We start from the raw sequence: 17,601 nt of genomic DNA, 5'->3' as shown, positions 1-17,601 counted from the left end.
TTTAATTTGTCCAAATGGACTATTTGTTACACCAGGAATATTTTCTGCCTAGACTGAAGAAGGTATAGCATCCACAAATTAGCATGAGTCACTGACTCTTCAGTGTATCCACCTGCTATAGAACATACCTATCAGCTCAGTTGACTTACTCATGTTTCAAGATTTCAACGTCCATTTATCAGATTTCCAGTGGAGCCACCATTAGCTTATTCACAAACTTCTTGAAACCAATAGGATTTTTTTTGAGGTGACTTCTCACAGGGGAAGGATTGACAAAGACATTTTTTCAGGTCTGAAGCAAGAGCATTCTCTCTCTAAGCTTAAAACGTTACGGTCTTTTTTTTCTTATGGATGGTTATCAGTTCTTAATATCATATTTTAACAGTTTTGAAAGCACCGTATTTTGACTCCTTCCTTTCTCCTCACAAATATATAACTGTACCAAATTGTTATTTTAATGGGAAATTAAATATGCCAAAATACAACCTTGTTTCTGATGAATGCATGATGTGACTATATATAGAGCTCTATGCACTAACAATGATTGTAGAATCATTATCACACTTACATCACATTCTGGCTTCAGCAATTGCCAGTTGACCCTGATATGTTTGGAGGCAAATTTTGCTGCACTGAGTAAGAAAAGTTACATTCTGTGACAATTACTGTTCTCATTAAAAACGTATTCAAAACAATGAGCCGGAGCTGAACAATAATGATCCTAATGACTCTAAAGCCGAGTCACATCCAAAATGAAGACCTCAGAAATGCCTCAGACACAGCATTGTCTGAGCATTTGTTTTATTTTTTATTATATTTTTTCCAAGTTTTTATTATAATCCCTCTCTTACTTTTTGTAGACTTTAAGTTCGCCCGAGACTCTGGATGATAACCTGAACAACATAGCTGCAGTTTGGCTATTCTTGTATTTGGCTGGTAATAACCTAATCCCTTCAGGCAAAGATGATGTTACCCAAAAAAAAAAAAGAAGTCACACTCCGTGGTAATTATTAGTGTACTTATTTTGCCCAGGAGTGTCTTTTCCTTTAGTGTTCCCACAGGCATCATGGTAATTGGCTTGTGTAACTTCAGAGATAAAATTGGTGGCTCCAGGGAGCGATGTGTATATTAATCTCTGAACGGGACACCATATTAATTAGCTAATGTCATTGAGGTTGGCTATTTTTATATGACACTTATAAAATAAACAGACTCAAATACTGGGCAAAATTGTGGTCCCATTGGTTTCCTTTAGCATGATTCCTGTGAAATCACTCAGAACCCCAGGGAGATCCAGCCAACGTCTATTAAAACAGATGGATGAAACAGAGACCAATAGCCATTATAATTATATCATCATTGCTTTAACATGCAGTGGATGATTATCATAGCCGCTAACCCCACGGGGCCTGGCATATAGGACTAGGGAGCTTCCCAGCATGCAATTATACAGATTAATATGGCTTTAATATTGGCTTATACTGTTTAATAGATTCTTTCACTAAACTGTGTTTAGCATGAAATATCACAGCTGGGTTTACACCAGTAAAGTATGCCCATAAACAGGACTACTTTCAAGGAGGTCCTGCAGATCTATTGGCTCTTTTTCACAAAGTATTATTCCTAGTGTAGATGACATTTGAAATAAAGCTCTGGCCACTTTAAAAAAATGTAACTTGCTCATCTCCTTGGTGTCCTGGTCCTGGAGGTTGTGGGTTCGAGTCCAGCTCCGGGTGACTGTCTGTGAGGAGTTTGTTGTGTTCTCCCTGTGTCCGCGTGGGTTTCCTCCAGTTGCTCCGGTTTCCACCCACTATTCTAAAACACACGTTGGTAGGTGTCCATAGATGTTAGTGTGTGCTTACTCCAGGGTGTGTTCTTGGCCCTACGCCCCCTGAGATTCTGGGTAGGTTCCCAACCCACTGCTACCCTGAACTGGATGAGCGGTTACAGTCAACGAATGAATGCATGAATCTCCTTCATAAATATCTACACTCTTAGCAGCAAAGTGTCCATGTTTCTAACCTCAGTGTCCATCTTATCTGCTCCATTTACCATATAAGTGAATTTTGTAATTCTACAAGTACAAATGGATTAGACACAGCAGTGCAGGTGGACTTTTAAAACTCCTCAGTTAAAATCTGCAGCAGCACACACTATAAAAGACCACTATACCAGTGCCATTGCAGTGCTATGTATATCAACCACCCAATAACACCTGCTCTGTGGTGGTCCTGACCACTGACTGAAGAACAGTGAATGGGGGCTAACAAAATATGCAGTGGAACAGGTGGTCTTTAGAATGGACGAAATGGACAATGAGTGTAAAAACAAGGGGATGGGTTTAATATTATGGTTGGATTTACTGAAGTACCCTTGAAAAGCCCTTTTTAAAAATGGGTCTATGGATGGCTAAGCCCTTCACAGAAAAAAACAAACAACGCTATGGTGGCATGACGCTGAATAATAATTCCAGCAGTCTTTGTGTTCTCAGTATTAAGGAGATAATGGAATCTCTCTGAAATCACACCAGCACTGTCAGGTGGTTAATGTGTGCGTAAGATATTTTAGCTGTTCCCCTCACTCAAAGCTGACCAAAGTAATGAGTGAGATGCAGAGAGGGAGAGGATGCTGGAAAAGAGCAGGTCAGTGGAGACGTCTCTTCAGGAGGAAAGGTCTTGCCCAGAGACTGATAAATGTTAATTACCTGACATTAGCGTTAAGAGGTAAGGGTCATGGTGATCAGGCTGGAGAATGCAGTGAGAGGAAATAGCAGTGGGAATTGAGGCTGAGCTATATATGAAGATGCAGGGCGAACTGCTGGGTATGGGAGAGGTTAATTTCATATTTCCGTTTTTATGGCCATTACTGTCATAAAGTGCATTACTTCACGCAGTGAGAAGCGATCCTTTTCATTACGCGGAAACCTCACATGGGCCTTAGCTGCTGATCATTATAAGACAGCTGGCACCCTAATGCACTCGCAGTCTAATTTCCTCAACATCTAAGGGAAGGGAACATCTCGGCATGGCCTGTTTAGACTTGTTAGTTCATCTAAGTGACTGCTTGAGAATGTGATCCTCTTCAGATGCTTCTTTTGCCCAATTCCAGACACATCCTTCCTTTATGACCTGACAGTAATTGTTGCCTGGTGCTATGGGCTGGCATCGCTTGTTTGTGCCCATGTTTTTCAGCACCATCTAAAATAGCAGGCTTTCAAGACTAAATCTAGGCTCGGTTGAACAGTCCACAATGACAGAGCCACTCCCTTCTACTTGTACTAAGTGACCACTAAAAGGCCTTGTGGCAGCTGTGAGTCTTTTTGCAGCTTTTATATCCATTATTAATGTTAGCAAATAGCCTCGGTCATAAGCAGCAGTGATAATAAATACAGCTCTGTAATGGGTTTTATGGGAACAAAATAAACCCTGTATCCTTCCTGAAGTACAAGCATGCATGTGCTAATATATATATACATATGTGTGTGTGTGTGTGTGTGTGTGTGTGTGTGTGTGTGTGTGTGTGTGTGAAGAATTATTCACATTGTGTGTCAAACTTGAGGCTTTAACTAGATAAATTTATCACAGATTTATCTTGGTATATATTTTGTGACAGCGTTAAAACAGAATGATGGGGAACCCCCCTCCCACACTCAGCTGCAAAGACATAAAAAAAGTCATGGTCTGCAGTTCTCCTTTCAAGAGAAATTTACCAAATCAGAAGCTATTAATGATGCTTCACCCAAAGCTGCTGTTAAAGTATGTTTAATATTGTGCCTGGTGTCTGGAACATTGTTTTATGGAAATATTATATTTAAATATATTTTATTTTGTTTTATAAATCTCATAGTTCCTCTCTTTGTCATGGATAGTAAACCATTGCTGTGTTTGTGCCATAGACATGATAATTATGATCAATACTGTAGGAGTAAAAAATAAAAAGGAGTACAATTTTAGATCTCAGTAGAAACTTATTGAGGCAGCCATTTGAGAAATGTGGAAAGGAAGGTATAGGAGAAATTCCTATTTACTCAATAATAAATATATATAATCTTTTTAAAAAATGGTTTAAATCACAGTTATAGAAGATCTCATCTGCAGAATGATTTACCCGATTTAGCACAACGCTGTATTTCTCAGTTTAGTCAGATAATTTCTACATTTATCAAATAAAAAGCTAAAGGACATTCCTACTGAACAGTCCTTAATTCTGGGCTTAAGTCAAGTCAAACCCTGCTTTTGAAACAAACCCTGGCCTGTCGAGACTGTTTTATTCATTTAAACCTTCACTTTGAAAAGCTAAAGCTAGCGTGCAGTGCCTCTTGTGGAGAATTTTGTGGAACATGAATGAATGGGTGAATGAGAGGTCCATGGGGTGGTAGAAACACAACAATTATACACAACTTAACAAGCTGTATTGAGTTATAATTAAGATTAGTTTACATAAAGGCTAATAGTGCAGAACAGAACGGTGCTAAAAACCAGGTAAACCGTTATGAGAGCTCAAAACTACCAAAACAAACAACAACAAAAACGGTTGAAAACAGTATGGCAGTTCAAAGCTGTGTCCACTAGAGGGCGACATCGCTACTTCATGCGCCAGCTGTGGGCAAACTGAGCATGTCCCCAAAATTCGGTTCCTCGTTCACCGTGAAAGTGCTTCAAATCGCGAATGATACGCTACAATTAGCGACTAAGTGCATTTATGGATTACATTTATGGCTTTCCCCGGTGACACTAATAATACTACAACTACATTACTACACGTCTCACCAGCTGGAGTGGTTATGTCCAGTCTATGCGTTTTGATGCATGTCCAGAGAAGACGCGGGCAGAAGTTAGTCTCAGGTTTGGCGTGGATTATGAGTCTCCTTTCTGTGTTAATGAGAGCAGGCTGCTGAAGTCATTATTCATGGCTCGCAGTGTGTGACCCCCCTCGGCTGCGAACGGTCCAATCAGAGCGCGGAGTCTCCCCCCCTCCATCCGGCTCCACTGGGGCTGTTTTTGTGCCGAGCCAAAAAGCTGCCTCACATGGCTCTGACCTACGCGGTGTTTGGCCGTTAGACCCGGGGAGAGTGTTCTGAGAGCAGGGGAGAAACTTTTTCAGAGCGTTCCCTTTAGTTCCACTGCGCCTGAAGTGAAGGGAGAGCGGCTACAGCTTTACCGAGGAACGCCAGGCAAAGCAGGGTCTCTGTGACCGTGGCTCTGTTGCTCTTTCGGTTCTGCGACACTGCACGGATGTGTTTTCGCGTGGCCACGTATTGTTCTGGTGCTGTATGCGTCGCTGTTTGTCTCTTTTAACGGACCTTTCAACGGACCCTTTGATGGTGTTTTAAGGGCTCTGTAGCCTGCGTTTGGTTGGCTTCCGCGAAGGGGATCTGCATCTTCTGCGCCACGCTCCGTGCTCCGTGCGTAAAAGCGCACAGCGCGCTCGGACACCAGCGCGGAACATCTGACCTGCGGACACTTGTGGAGCTCGAGACTTCATCCTCAACCAGAACAACCGCCATCTGACGTTTTCTTTATTTGGAGCCATGCTGATGTTGTCCCTGTTTCTGTGGAATTAAACTCTTCTTTATGAAACATTAACCGTTTCTAATAAAGTGGACCACCGAGGACAGTATACTGTCATAAATGAAACATCAAACTCATTTCTTTCCAGTGCACAACAGCCCTTTGGACACTGCTATAGCAATGCAGACCTGCTGCATCGCTTTTTGACTGGACCCAGGAGGAATAACTCAGTGTTCAGAAGCTGCCGACCAGTTCTTCTGAACTTCAGAGAGATGACGATGAGCTCCTGCGCAGCCTGGATCATCCTCTCTTTGCTTTGCAGAGGTGAGTCTGATTGAGCTTTTCTGTTATAGCAGAAGATCCTCCTCAGTAACTTGTAGCTCCCAGAGGCAGCACAACAGAACTCATCATCTTCAACTTCAGGGAAACACAGGGTTCTCCAGAGTTGCACAATATAGTATGTGTTAATTGTTATCGGGATACTGGCCAATAATGTGCCTGGAATATGGAGATGAGTTCATAAAAACAACATCAGTATGTGTTTTGAGCAGGTCAGGCTTTGAAGTGTTATTTCAATAAGAGTTACTTGATATGCTTTTTTTTAGGACCTGAAATACACAGAGCTATCATCACAGTATGGTAATGTGTGTTTGGTGTCCTGTATTTCAGGTCTGACCTGTATGTAGCATGCGTAATGCTGGTGACTGATAACGTTCATGTTTAAAATTAGAGCTGGGGGACCATTAGAGGGAAACACCACAATGGAGTTACGTAGACAATAAAATAACGTAGTAAAATGCGGACATTTTAATCAACGAATGCAGACGTGTCCTTACTCTGACAACAGGTGCTACTCTGAAATGGATGTCATATGAAAGCATGCGTCCAGTGGTGATCTGCCAATTCTGATATCACCAGCTCTGGAATAGATTCACTATGGTCTTTCCTTTGAAACATCATAGAGGTACCTGCTATACACTTTAATCTATTATTACCACCACTCAGAACCCTCTTCTGAGAGTCTGAGGTTGGAGCACACTTTTCCCCATGTCCCACCAAAACAGCTGTAGTAATGAGACAGGGTGTTACCTTGAAGTGAGTCACTCTGGGTAAGCATATCCAGAGCAGTTCCTAGGTTATTGATAATATAATCATTATTTTCCTCCTCTGGCCTCAGAGAAGCAGCCTGGAGAATCAGGGTAAGGTGATATAGATATAATTACTGTATGGCATTTGAGCTACAGCTCCAACTATAAATCCAGTGTCATGGGAGGGCCGTGTTTGTAATGCAAATGTGATTTTCCTATGTGGGGGAGATATGACACGTGAGGAAAAAGTGTGTTAATAACATGTAGCACAAGAACAATGGCTTCCCCCCAGAGAGGGGTTCTACAAAGATAGATTATTTTGGTGGAATTGGGGCCAGAATTAGAATCCTTACAAGCCGAGGAATGTCATCTTAAACCTGGTTCACAAAAAACAAGAAAGTGTTTGATACTTGGAGTGCTTTCAGGAGAGAAAACGTACAGCCTATATGTTCCTTTAGACATCATCATTGCCTCGTTCCAGAAATAAATGTGTGAATCATTTTCTCTCAAGGCTTGAATCACACTCACATTATTGAGTGCCCGTTTCCTGTGCCGCGCTTTGATTTATCAGCTGCTCCGAGCTGCTGGCTGGAGAACCGCACATTTGCTGCATTGGAAGTGGAGCGGGGCTCCGATAGTTAAATAAGTAGCAGTGTGAGGGCCATTACAAAAAGGTAACTTAATTATATGGATATAACCTACATGAGATGAGTGTATAAAAACAAGTGTGTGCAAAGAAAAAAAAATATGGATTGATTCCTTTCATTAATTTAGCAAACAGCACTACCTACAGCAGTGAAAGAGTTTATGAGCGTCATAATATGGAAACCGAGGCCATAAACGTGGGATCTAGAGAATAGCGGAGTACATTACGGTGATTGGTCCTCTTCAGATTAATGCCGAATCATTACAGGTTGTTTCTTCCCACAGTGAATGATTAAAGCACAAAGCCTCTTGGATGATGAGAATGGGTGAGAAGGGGGAGAGAAAGTCAGCCAGTGAACAAACAAACAAACAAGACTTGCGTATTATAAATGCATGTTAGAAAAAGCAAAGGCGGTTATTGCATTGGCCATTGACAAGCATTTGTAGAGGCACCTGTTGTGCGGCAATTGTAAAAAGCTGCGAGACAATGAAGGGATAGTGGCTCCCCTGTGAGCTGGAACCGAGGTCCGGCGTCATTACCGCACACGCTCACCCAAACAACAAGGCTATTAAGAGTGATTACAAGAGCTGTCTGTCTGAGTGTGTGCTGATCTTTGGCTATGCAGAGACAGGGGCTTTAATCACCTTCCTCATAATGCAGGGCGGTTGCCAGCAACCTTCTGCTGCTTCCTGCTCAATACCAATAAAAACAAACACACGGACAGTGTGTGCTTGGATTCAGCCCAAATAAATCAGCCCCCCCCCCTCCTCCAATGACAGTCTCACTAAAAACGAAGCCGTGTGAGCTTCACTCTCCACACTTTTCTATCTTCCTCTGCATCTAACCCTCAGTATCTTTCTATACTATGTGTGTTAATTGCTGAATTCAGTTATAAGATGCACACATCCCTGACACCGCTGTGTAATTTCTGTATTTACCTTTAAAACTCAACATGTCTAATGCCAAGAATTGGCTACAAGTGTCTAAACTGATACCTCACTTTATTTCTTGTATGCTATGGTCTAATTGCTTTCCCTCTGTTTTGCCTCCTTCCTATAACAGTCTCAGTCTTTTTTAACTGCAGTGTGAGAGGGTGGGGTAAATCTGGTGATGAATGCATAGCAGTTTGTATGTAAACATGCTTCCAGGCAGTGTTTAATTTTGCAAGGTGAAGTACATTCAGGGCGGCACAGTGGCGCAGCAGGTAGTGTCGCAGTCACACAGCTCCAGCTGGAGGTTGTGGGTTCGAGTCCCACTTCAGGTGACTGTCTGTGAGGAGTTTGGTGTGTTCTCCTCGTGTCTGTGTGGATTTCCTCCGGGTGCTCCGGTTTCATCCCACGGTCCAAAAAAATAAAACACACATTGGTAGATGGATTGGCGACTCAAAAAAGTATCCATAGGTGTGAGTGTGTGTTGCCCTGTGAAGGACTGGTGCCCCCTCCAGGGTGTGTTCCCGCCATACACCCAGTGATTCCGGGTAGGCTCCGGACCCACCGCAACCCTGAATTGGATAAGGGTTACAGATAATGAATGAATGAAGTACATTCAGTTCTCCATGTGATGGGACCTTTAAATTTCACTCAGCCTTTATTTTTAGGGTATTTATTTATTTACTTATTTATTCCACCAAATTATATCAATCAAAGAGCACTATAATAGGGCAAAGTGTTGGGATCACATCTTAGAAATTGTATTATTATGCCATGGAACAGGTGTGGTTTGCTGCATTCAATTTGTAAAGCCTGGAGGACGGGAAGTGTTTTTTCAAATTCCGCAGATGTGTATTAAAAAAGACATTCTGCATCTCCTTCCATGGAAGATGGAAAAGGAGGGAGGAGAGAAGGGGTTTGATACACATATGTATTGGCATGAAAGTGGCACTGGGGAACACAGCTTCTCTTGGGAAGCCGGCCTGAGCTCCAACACATACACGCAGACACACACACAGCACAACTCATCACCGCTACAAGACTAAATCAGAGCCAGTGAGACGAGCCTTGCCCAGCAGGTGGTCCGGACACATTACCATAGCTAACAGAGCATTAGTCAAACAGCTTACCAGCCACTCTCCACTGCCTCCACTTCAGCAATGGCCTGACAGAGGGTTCATGCAAACTTCCCTCTCTCTTGCTGTTAGGGATGGGACGGTTGTCATTTTTATGATCTACCTTTAAAGAAAACCTGTTCTGTTTTATAAATTTTAACAGTAAATTTTATAAACTAAATTATTGTCTATTAAAACAAAGGTGTGGAAATGGGTTTTTCTAGCCAGGACATAATGTCTTTGTTGATGACAAGGTTCATGCAGTTAAACAACATAATAAAGGTTTAGAAAATATAATATAACTTAAAAGTTCTTTATGCGTTGAACAGTTCTTTCAAAAAAGCTTTGTTATATTTTGATTTGAGTTTACTTGGTTATTTTAGAAGGCGGCGCAGTGGTGCAGCAGGTAGTGTCACAGTCACACAGCGGTTGCGGGTTCCAGTCTCACTCCGGGTGACTGTCTGTGACGTTTGGTGTGTTCTCCCTGTGTCAGCGTGGGTTTCCTCCGGGTGACTGTCTGTGACGAGTTTGGTGTGTTCTCCCTGTGTCTGTGTGGGTTTCCTCCGGGTGACTGTCTGTGAGGAGTTTGGTGTGTTCTCCCTGTGTCTGTGTGGGTTTCCTCCGAGTGACTGTCTGTGAGGAGTGTGGTGTGTTCTCCTTGTGTCAGCGTGGGTTTCTTCCGGGTGACTGTCTGTGAGGAGTTTGGTGTGTTCTCCCTGTGTCAGCGTGGGTTTCCTCCTGGTGACTGTCTGTGAGGAGTTTGGTGTGTTCTCCCTGTGTCAGCGTGGGTTTCCTCCGGGTGACTGTCTGTGAGGAGTTTGGTGTGTTCTCCCTGTGTCAGCGTGGGTTTCCTCCGGGTGACTGTCTGTGAGGAGTTTGGTGTGTTCACCTTGTGTCAGCGTGGGTTTCCTCCGTGTGACTGTCTGTGAGGAGTTTGGTGTGTTCTCCCTGTGTCCGCGTGGGTTTCCTCCGGGTGACTGTCTGTGAGGAGTTTGGTGTGTTCTCCCTGTGTCAGCGTGGGTTTCCTCCGTGTGACTGTCTGTGAGGAGTTTGGTGTGTTCTCCTTGTGTCAGCGTGGGTTTCCTCCGGGTGACTGTCTGTGAGGAGTGTGGTGTGTTCTCCCTGTGTCTGCGTGGGTTTCCTCCGAGTGACTGTCTGTGAGGAGTTTGGTGTGTTCACCTTGTGTCAGCGTGGGTTTCCTCCGTGTGACTGTCTGTGAGGAGTTTGGTGTGTTCTCCTTGTGTCAGCGTGGGTTTCCTCCGGGTGACTGTCTGTGAGGAGTGTGGTGTGTTCTCCCTGTGTCCGCGTGGGTTTCCTCCGAGTGACTGTCTGTGAGGAGTTTGGTGTGTTCTCCCTGTGTCAGCATGGGTTTCCTCCCACAGTCCAAAAAACACATATTGGTAGGTGAATTGGCGACTCAAAAGTGTCTTTAGGCGTGAGTGTGTGTCGCCCTGTGAAGGACTGGTGCCCCCTCTAGGGTCCTGACACACCGCAAACCTGAACTCGATAATAGGTTGAAGACAATGGATGAATGAAATGTATTAAATCATCTTCCAAAAGATGGAATGAAAGGTTCAGTGGCAGTAAATAAAAAGCCTTTTTTTCCCTTTACATTTGTCAGCGTACTTAAGAAAAGATCGAAGAATCAGGAAATGAGTGTCCAGTTTTGTTTTAATTAATGTACATCCACGTTATAGGAATCCATTTTTAATTGGTAAAGAAGCTTTATGTGATATGAAGGATATTTATTTGCGCAGTAAAAATGTACAGTACAAATGTGACCCTCAGTGCATCTCATTTAACAACGGTGGGGAACCACGGCCAACGGGCATTTCAGCACTTCACTCGACTGTATATTTCCTGCCAGATATTTTCGCATTTTTTTATTGGCTGTATATAGTAGCTTTTGCTTGTGTAAGGCAAATAAAATGAGTGCTTTTTTAAATGTTCCAATTGGCTGCGAGAATGGAGAATGGAAAAGTTTTGTGCACTAGCTTCATCCCCGTCATCGGTTAGGTCTCGCTGGGCAAAAATAGATGAAAAACTAGAAGAAAAGTCAACAATGAGTAACTTTTAAAAAAAATGGACAATGAGTTTCCTTTTCATTGAGGTGAAAGGAACAACAGGATTCTTAATTTGTGGAGAAGCTCTCATTGTTCTAAAGAAAGGCAATACCAAAAGACATCACACCATACAACATGAAAATTATGCCAGTGTGCAAGGAGTGGTAAAAGCAGAGAAGATGATGGTGCTCAAGAGTAATTTGACTGCACAGCTAGATTCTTTCCAGCCATCGAAAACGGAGTTGGGCAGTGTGACAGAGGTTTGTTCTGGGGTCAGTGAAGTGATCACACAATGTATTCTGAAGAAGTATACTTGCAGTTGCCCAATTGCTAGCTCCTAAAAGCCTTTCTCCTCAGCTCACGTTGGGACTGGTTGCTTGTTCACACACCGCCACTTTCCATAGCTGGTTAAGGCCAAACATTCTCAACCCTCACATTTAAACTGTGATGGGGTAATAATAAAAGGTAGAAGTCTGTTAACTGGAGATATGTAACAATGTTGCAGTCTATGGCCTGGGAAGAGATAGGTTTACATTCCCCAGTGAGAAAAAAGGCTCCCCACCTGTTACAGAATGAGCATCTTTGACTTTATGAATCACCCACTAATATAAATATGCTTTGTGTCGACAGAAAAAAAATCAAATTATTGTTGAGGTTCCCATGTTCTTTAAAGAACATTTTAATAGATAGTTCTTCAAAGTAGAGATTCTCGAGCTAGTCCTCAGGGATCTGTAGATGGGTAAATTGGTTGCTCTGTCCTTACAATTTGGAATCGAGCAAAAAATGAGGACTGCCTGCGAGTCTGTGAGGACCAGTTCAAGGGCAGTTGCCTTAGAGAACCATTTTTAGGAGTGAGATTAATGTGTGTCTGAACGACCTTTTTAAAAGATAAAGAACCTCTATGAAATGTGAAGGTTCTAGGAAACAAATCTAGGTTCATTGAACAACATGGGTCTTCCTAAGGGGAGCCACATTTTTTATCGTCTTCCTCAAATAACTTTTTTAAACTTTTTTTATAGTGTGTGTGGCGTATGATTATCATAGATTCATTTCAGTGACTTTCAAGCAGATAGAGATTAAGCTGAAAAATCAGAACCATTGTATTTCTTTATATAACAGTCTTCTGAAGGTTCCCCGAAGGCAGTAATTCCCAAAAGGAAGACTTTAGGGCCCCCCTTATGGTCCATATTTTTGTTCTGCCCCTGTGTGGTGGGACTGGGGACTTTCTGAAGGTCCCTTAGGACTGGTTTAAAAACCACTGCTTTTTTCTGTAGCACTGCTCCCAGGAACTCGCTTGGCACCTAAGACTATAGTAGTGCCAATAGTTAATATTCATTTGAGTTGAGTTTTAAATATTCAGAGTTCATATAAATATCTATATATTACCAGAGGGAACTGATTACAGTGTAGTGTTTTTATTCTTTGCCGTTTTCTGTACATATTAATAATACCGCAGCGATAACGGATAGTGGATTATTTAGGTTACCCATATTGTGAAAGAAAATTTGAATACAACTCCACCTCTACAGTCAGTGTCTTTCTGTTTTTTCTCATTGTGTAAATATATTCGGCTCACCCCCCCATTGCCATTCCCGTTCCCTTCTTCCTCCAAATCTCTAGTGATTCTGGTTCAAACACCTTGACTTCACTGGGGGAGTGCGCCAGTTTTAAAGAGCATCTGTCATCCTCCTGGCAGCGAGATGACACACAAACACCTCCGCGTCCTTTGTTAAGGCAATTAAATCGCCTCAAAAGCTCCACTAAAGCCTAAAGTAGAGAGTCTGGCAGAGAGATGGAGAAGCAGCCCCGTGACAGCTGTCTCTCCAGAGAGGAACTGCTGCAGGTCACAACTCTCTGCGTCCACGAGGACTTGCTGATGGAGCAGGGTTTGAAATGTTTTGATTCAAAGGAATCAGTCTTTTCTTCCGGGATTCAAACAGACAGGTCCCTTTTTGTTCTTTTCTTTTTTTTTTATTTTATTATTTTTTAAAAAAAGGTCTTCAGCTGAAGCTTAAAGTTTAATGAATCATGAGGCCTTTTATGTATTATATAAATTAACTTATGGAGAACTCCAGTTAGATAGAGATTTCTAATCTTGTGTCAGATGACCATCACTGGACAACTGTAGGCTCTTTAGAATTAATGCATTCTTTGGAATATACATTAAAGAACCTTTTAACTAATATTTCCTTAATGAATGAAATGAATTCCAGGTAGTCTCTGGACCCATCGCGACCCTGAACTGGATAAGCGGTTATATAATTGAATGAATGAATGAAATGAGCTTCGTTGGAAGCATTGACAAAAAATGTAAGGCTTTTAGATTTGTGCAATTCATTGCACATCTCTTGTTTTGGAATGTCCCAAAAGTAATGCCTTTATACCTGTGCGTTTAACTTGCAGTAGCCTCATTCACACTAGGCTAACGTTGAATGTTTTACCCACTGAATGCATTTTGAATGAGGCACAGTACATAGCAGACAATCAGTAAATATAGCCATGGTCACAAAATAACTCAGTGTAATAAGGGACACTCTTGTATTAAAAATGATCGCGTAGACATTGATTTCGGTTATGAAGATTTCTGAAGCATAAAGCCACACATCGTAAGTAGACCCTAGAGGAGCATGGGGGATACGAGGGAATGCTGCATGTGGGCCTTTAGAGGTTTTTCCAGAACTGTAGATTCAGGGGAAAAACATTTAGGTTGTTTTATTTTTAAGAGTGCGGTACAGAGATAAAGTGGCAAATTTAACATTCTTTATGTGTACAATGGAAAAATCCAAACCTCAGGAGACTATTGCAGAATATTAAAGCCGTTTCCCAATTTTCAGCAACACTGCCTTAAGCAAGTGAATAGTGCCTAAAGCTCCTCCACTTTAAGCTGGAGAAATGGGATTTCACCCACTAAAATAATACAAATTAATTATGGACGTCTCTTGTGCCTAAAATAGCGAATGCATTTGCAAACTTACAATGTATTTTTGAACGTTTAGAAATTAAAACTAGTGTTCTAATTTAGCAGATCTAGGAGAAACATGCAGCCTCTGAGAATGGAAGGGTTGGTATAATCTGCAGTGTCACTTTGACTCTCACTATTCCTATTTGTGCTTCAGGTTAAATCTGGAGCTGGAAAAAGACCCTGCATTGTCCGAAAATTGCAAACTCGTCCTCAGACAGATTTCATCTAAGAGGGAAAAAGTGATTCAGATCATTTTCCCCCTGCACGCTCTGAACTTTAGAGTTATCGTGTGTGTGTGTGTGTGTGTGTGTATGTGTGTGTGTGTGTGTGTGTGTGTGCATGCATTGCCTAATGGATTTCAAATCATAACTTGGGCTTGATTGCTCTCAGAACAAAATGACCTGTAATTGAAGCACATTTTATGCCCTCCCCTCATTCACTGAGTCCTTGACTTTTTTTACCATATAGTTTGCTGTAATTTGTGAATGTGAGGTTTTTTTTTAACTTTCCAGTATATTCCTTTCACTTACATTGTTTGGCCTGTACACCTCCTAATAGCTGAGGTAATGTCATTACTGTTATTCAGTGAAATACTGAGAAAATACATTTGCATACCCTAGAAATGCAGCTATGCCAAGGCAGTAACGATAAATCGATAACCTATTTAAAAGAAAGTGTTTTCTACCTTGAGCATTCAGGGAGATCTCTGCACAATAACCAGAGCCAAAAGTAGCAGGTTTGCTGCTGGGAATGGTTGTACTCGATGGGAAATCTTGCTGACATTTGCATCATTTATGTTATTCTACACGGTTCATTCAACCTGATAAGACCCCCCCCTCCCTCCCACCCTGAATTCATAGTCTGACCCCCATCTGCCCTTCACTTCCCACTTGAATTGCATTAACAAGAGTGTGGAAGGTGCCACTAAGTTGCAGCCTGGCTAAATTTAAATGAAAGCGAATGGCTGCTCTGCTTCTTTGCTCCTTCCAGCTCTTCCCATTATATTACAGCCGACAGATAAAGCAGCACAGGCGGTGCGCATCTCACACTGCACCAAGCAGGCAATTTCCTCTCCCACCTGCTTCCTCTGGATCCCCCATGGTCAGTGTACCATGCTGAAACTCTCCAGCCCTGCGTTTCTGCTTCTCTGCTAGAATAACTAACCCGTGGCTCTGAGCACGCCTCCAATTAGAACAGATATTTGTGCAGTGTTTCGCTAATGTGCACAATGCAGTGGGGGCGCAGGTGTGGCAAATTTTCCTGTGAACTTTATCATGTTCATTACGGCTGCCTTGATAAACTAATTAAACTAAACTAAAACAAGAAAATCAGTGTACACTTTCTCTGTGCAGACAATATAAGAGACAGGAATTTGAACTTACTGTAATACACGCTGCTATGTCTTGTAATAAGAGTATCCAGCTGTGTACAACATTTAGGAGGCCCCTGTCAAAACACATATTTGGTTGATTTTCTAAGTTGAAATAAACATACTTTTTCTGCAGAGTACAACTATGCACCTCTTTGGGGAACACTTACTTAATAAATAAATAGTATGTGAGTAACCAATAGTGACACAAAAATGACATGCAAATTTATTTTGTCTGTAGAGAATATGTTCACTTATTTTTTACTTGAAAAATCAAAGCCTCCATTTGAGCAGGAGTCTGTAGTTGCCTGGTGCAGCATTCAGGGGGTGATCCTGCTTTGTACCCAGTGATTCCAGGCAGAAACAATAAGTTGGATACAGAAAACGAATGAATGAGTGGAAGCGCCCAAACATTTGAACTCAATCTTTGTGATTTAAAGAGTAATTGCACCCTAAGAAATATTTTTTAAATAATTAACAGCTGGAAGCATATGAACCTAGTGTAAACCATAAAGGGAAAACCTAGCCTAGAGTATATAGGGGAAAAACCTCCCCCTCCAGGATAAACCCTAATTACAATAATGTGAAAACAACAACAACAATAATAAAAACAACAGTGTTCTAAGAGTTGCTGAAAGATTTTCCTGTTCCCCACTATTTGTAAAATAACAAACATTTTTATAAACCATTGTTAAATATTAAATAAGGAGCAATGTAAACTTTTGCTGAATATAAATGGCTTGAAATCAGATGTATTGTGCACCATTTGTGTGTAGGTTCTGCTGTTTGATGTTCAACATAGTGCCCTACATAGTGCGGAGAACATTATTTGACACGGTTCCATTACTTCATTATACCGCCCTGGCCACTGTTTGTAAAATAGGAAGGAAAATGCAAATCAGGGAATTAAATTTTACGACTGAGTCTGTAAATTAAACAGTGTTTATTTTTCACACATGTGCATCCCCAATAACCAACAGCAGGCTGATTTGTCTTGGATAAATGTGAAAGCTCAGGTTTTATTTGTAGCAATGTCTAGAAATTTACTTTGACATGACATGGAAAACCTGATAGAACCAGTTAAGAAATGTAATATTTTTTAAATCGTGTGATAGATAAATGGGTACCAAGGATTTTGTTGATATCCAGTGTGGAAAATGTTTTCTTTTTAATACTTATTCTGAATAGTCTGCTTATACTGAATTCAGTTTCCAGCCAAGATCACTGCAGTGCCACAACTGAAGTGCATTTTTGAAAGTTGAGCTAGCTGTGGAGTTAGCTGAAACCGGTTTGTTATTATTCAGTTAAGGCTTTTGTTACTGTTTGGCCTTGATTGTGTGATTATCATCTGTACCTTATGTAATCAGTGGCGACAGTGCGAATGTTCTCTGTTTGTTCTTTCTCTCTTCTAACTGTCCATCTGATCCACCCACTGTCACAGAAAATGAACTTTTTCATTGACCACCGTATCTAGTTTGAGCCTGACCCATGAAGCCCTGCTCTTGGATGGGATGACCCTCTAGAAGCTGTACTAAGCATCTGGCTGAGCTGCCTCTGGCCAGCTTTGGGGTCTGCTTTAAAACCTGGGAGATAAATCAGATTTTAAAAAGCCCACATAGAGGGGCCGGAGAGCGGGGCCAAAGCCCCTGGTTTAAAATTGAGCCATAAAATCCCTTTTGTTTCACTGTGGGCTGCAGTGGGCTTGGAGCTTCACGCAGTGCATTTGCTGCAGGTAATTGGGCTCTCTGCAGCAGCGTGTGTGTAATCTCCATAAACACAGCGCTTTGGCCTCTCAGGAGGATGGAAGGGATTTTTTTTCCAGCAGGTGGAGAGATGGCACTGTGTCTTTGTTCTGCTGACTGATGAGGAGAATGCAGGGTCGCATGTGCTGGCCATTTATCCTTGATTGTGAGGTCTAA

At 41.9% G+C, this 17,601-nt stretch overlaps 1 protein-coding gene across 1 annotated transcript in view; it reads left to right on the top strand.

Annotated features, from left to right (window-relative positions):
* The first annotated feature begins 5,663 nt into the window (after positions 1-5,663).
* The window catches only part of si:dkey-112m2.1 (transmembrane protein 132C), a 191,140-nt gene continuing 179,202 nt past the window's right edge, over positions 5,664-17,601 (top strand). The window contains exon 1 of the mRNA XM_066646040.1: positions 5,664-5,834. Within this exon, the coding sequence (XP_066502137.1) occupies positions 5,783-5,834 (52 nt within the window). The 5' untranslated portion in view covers positions 5,664-5,782. The remainder of the gene's footprint in view (positions 5,835-17,601) is intronic.

Source organism: Hoplias malabaricus, chromosome 15 (assembly GCF_029633855.1).
Source record: "Hoplias malabaricus isolate fHopMal1 chromosome 15, fHopMal1.hap1, whole genome shotgun sequence".
In the NCBI taxonomy this organism is placed as follows: Eukaryota; Metazoa; Chordata; class Actinopteri; order Characiformes; family Erythrinidae; genus Hoplias; species Hoplias malabaricus.
The sequence above is the reverse complement of the archived record's forward strand: the minus strand, read 5'-3'. Positions and strand labels throughout refer to the sequence as shown.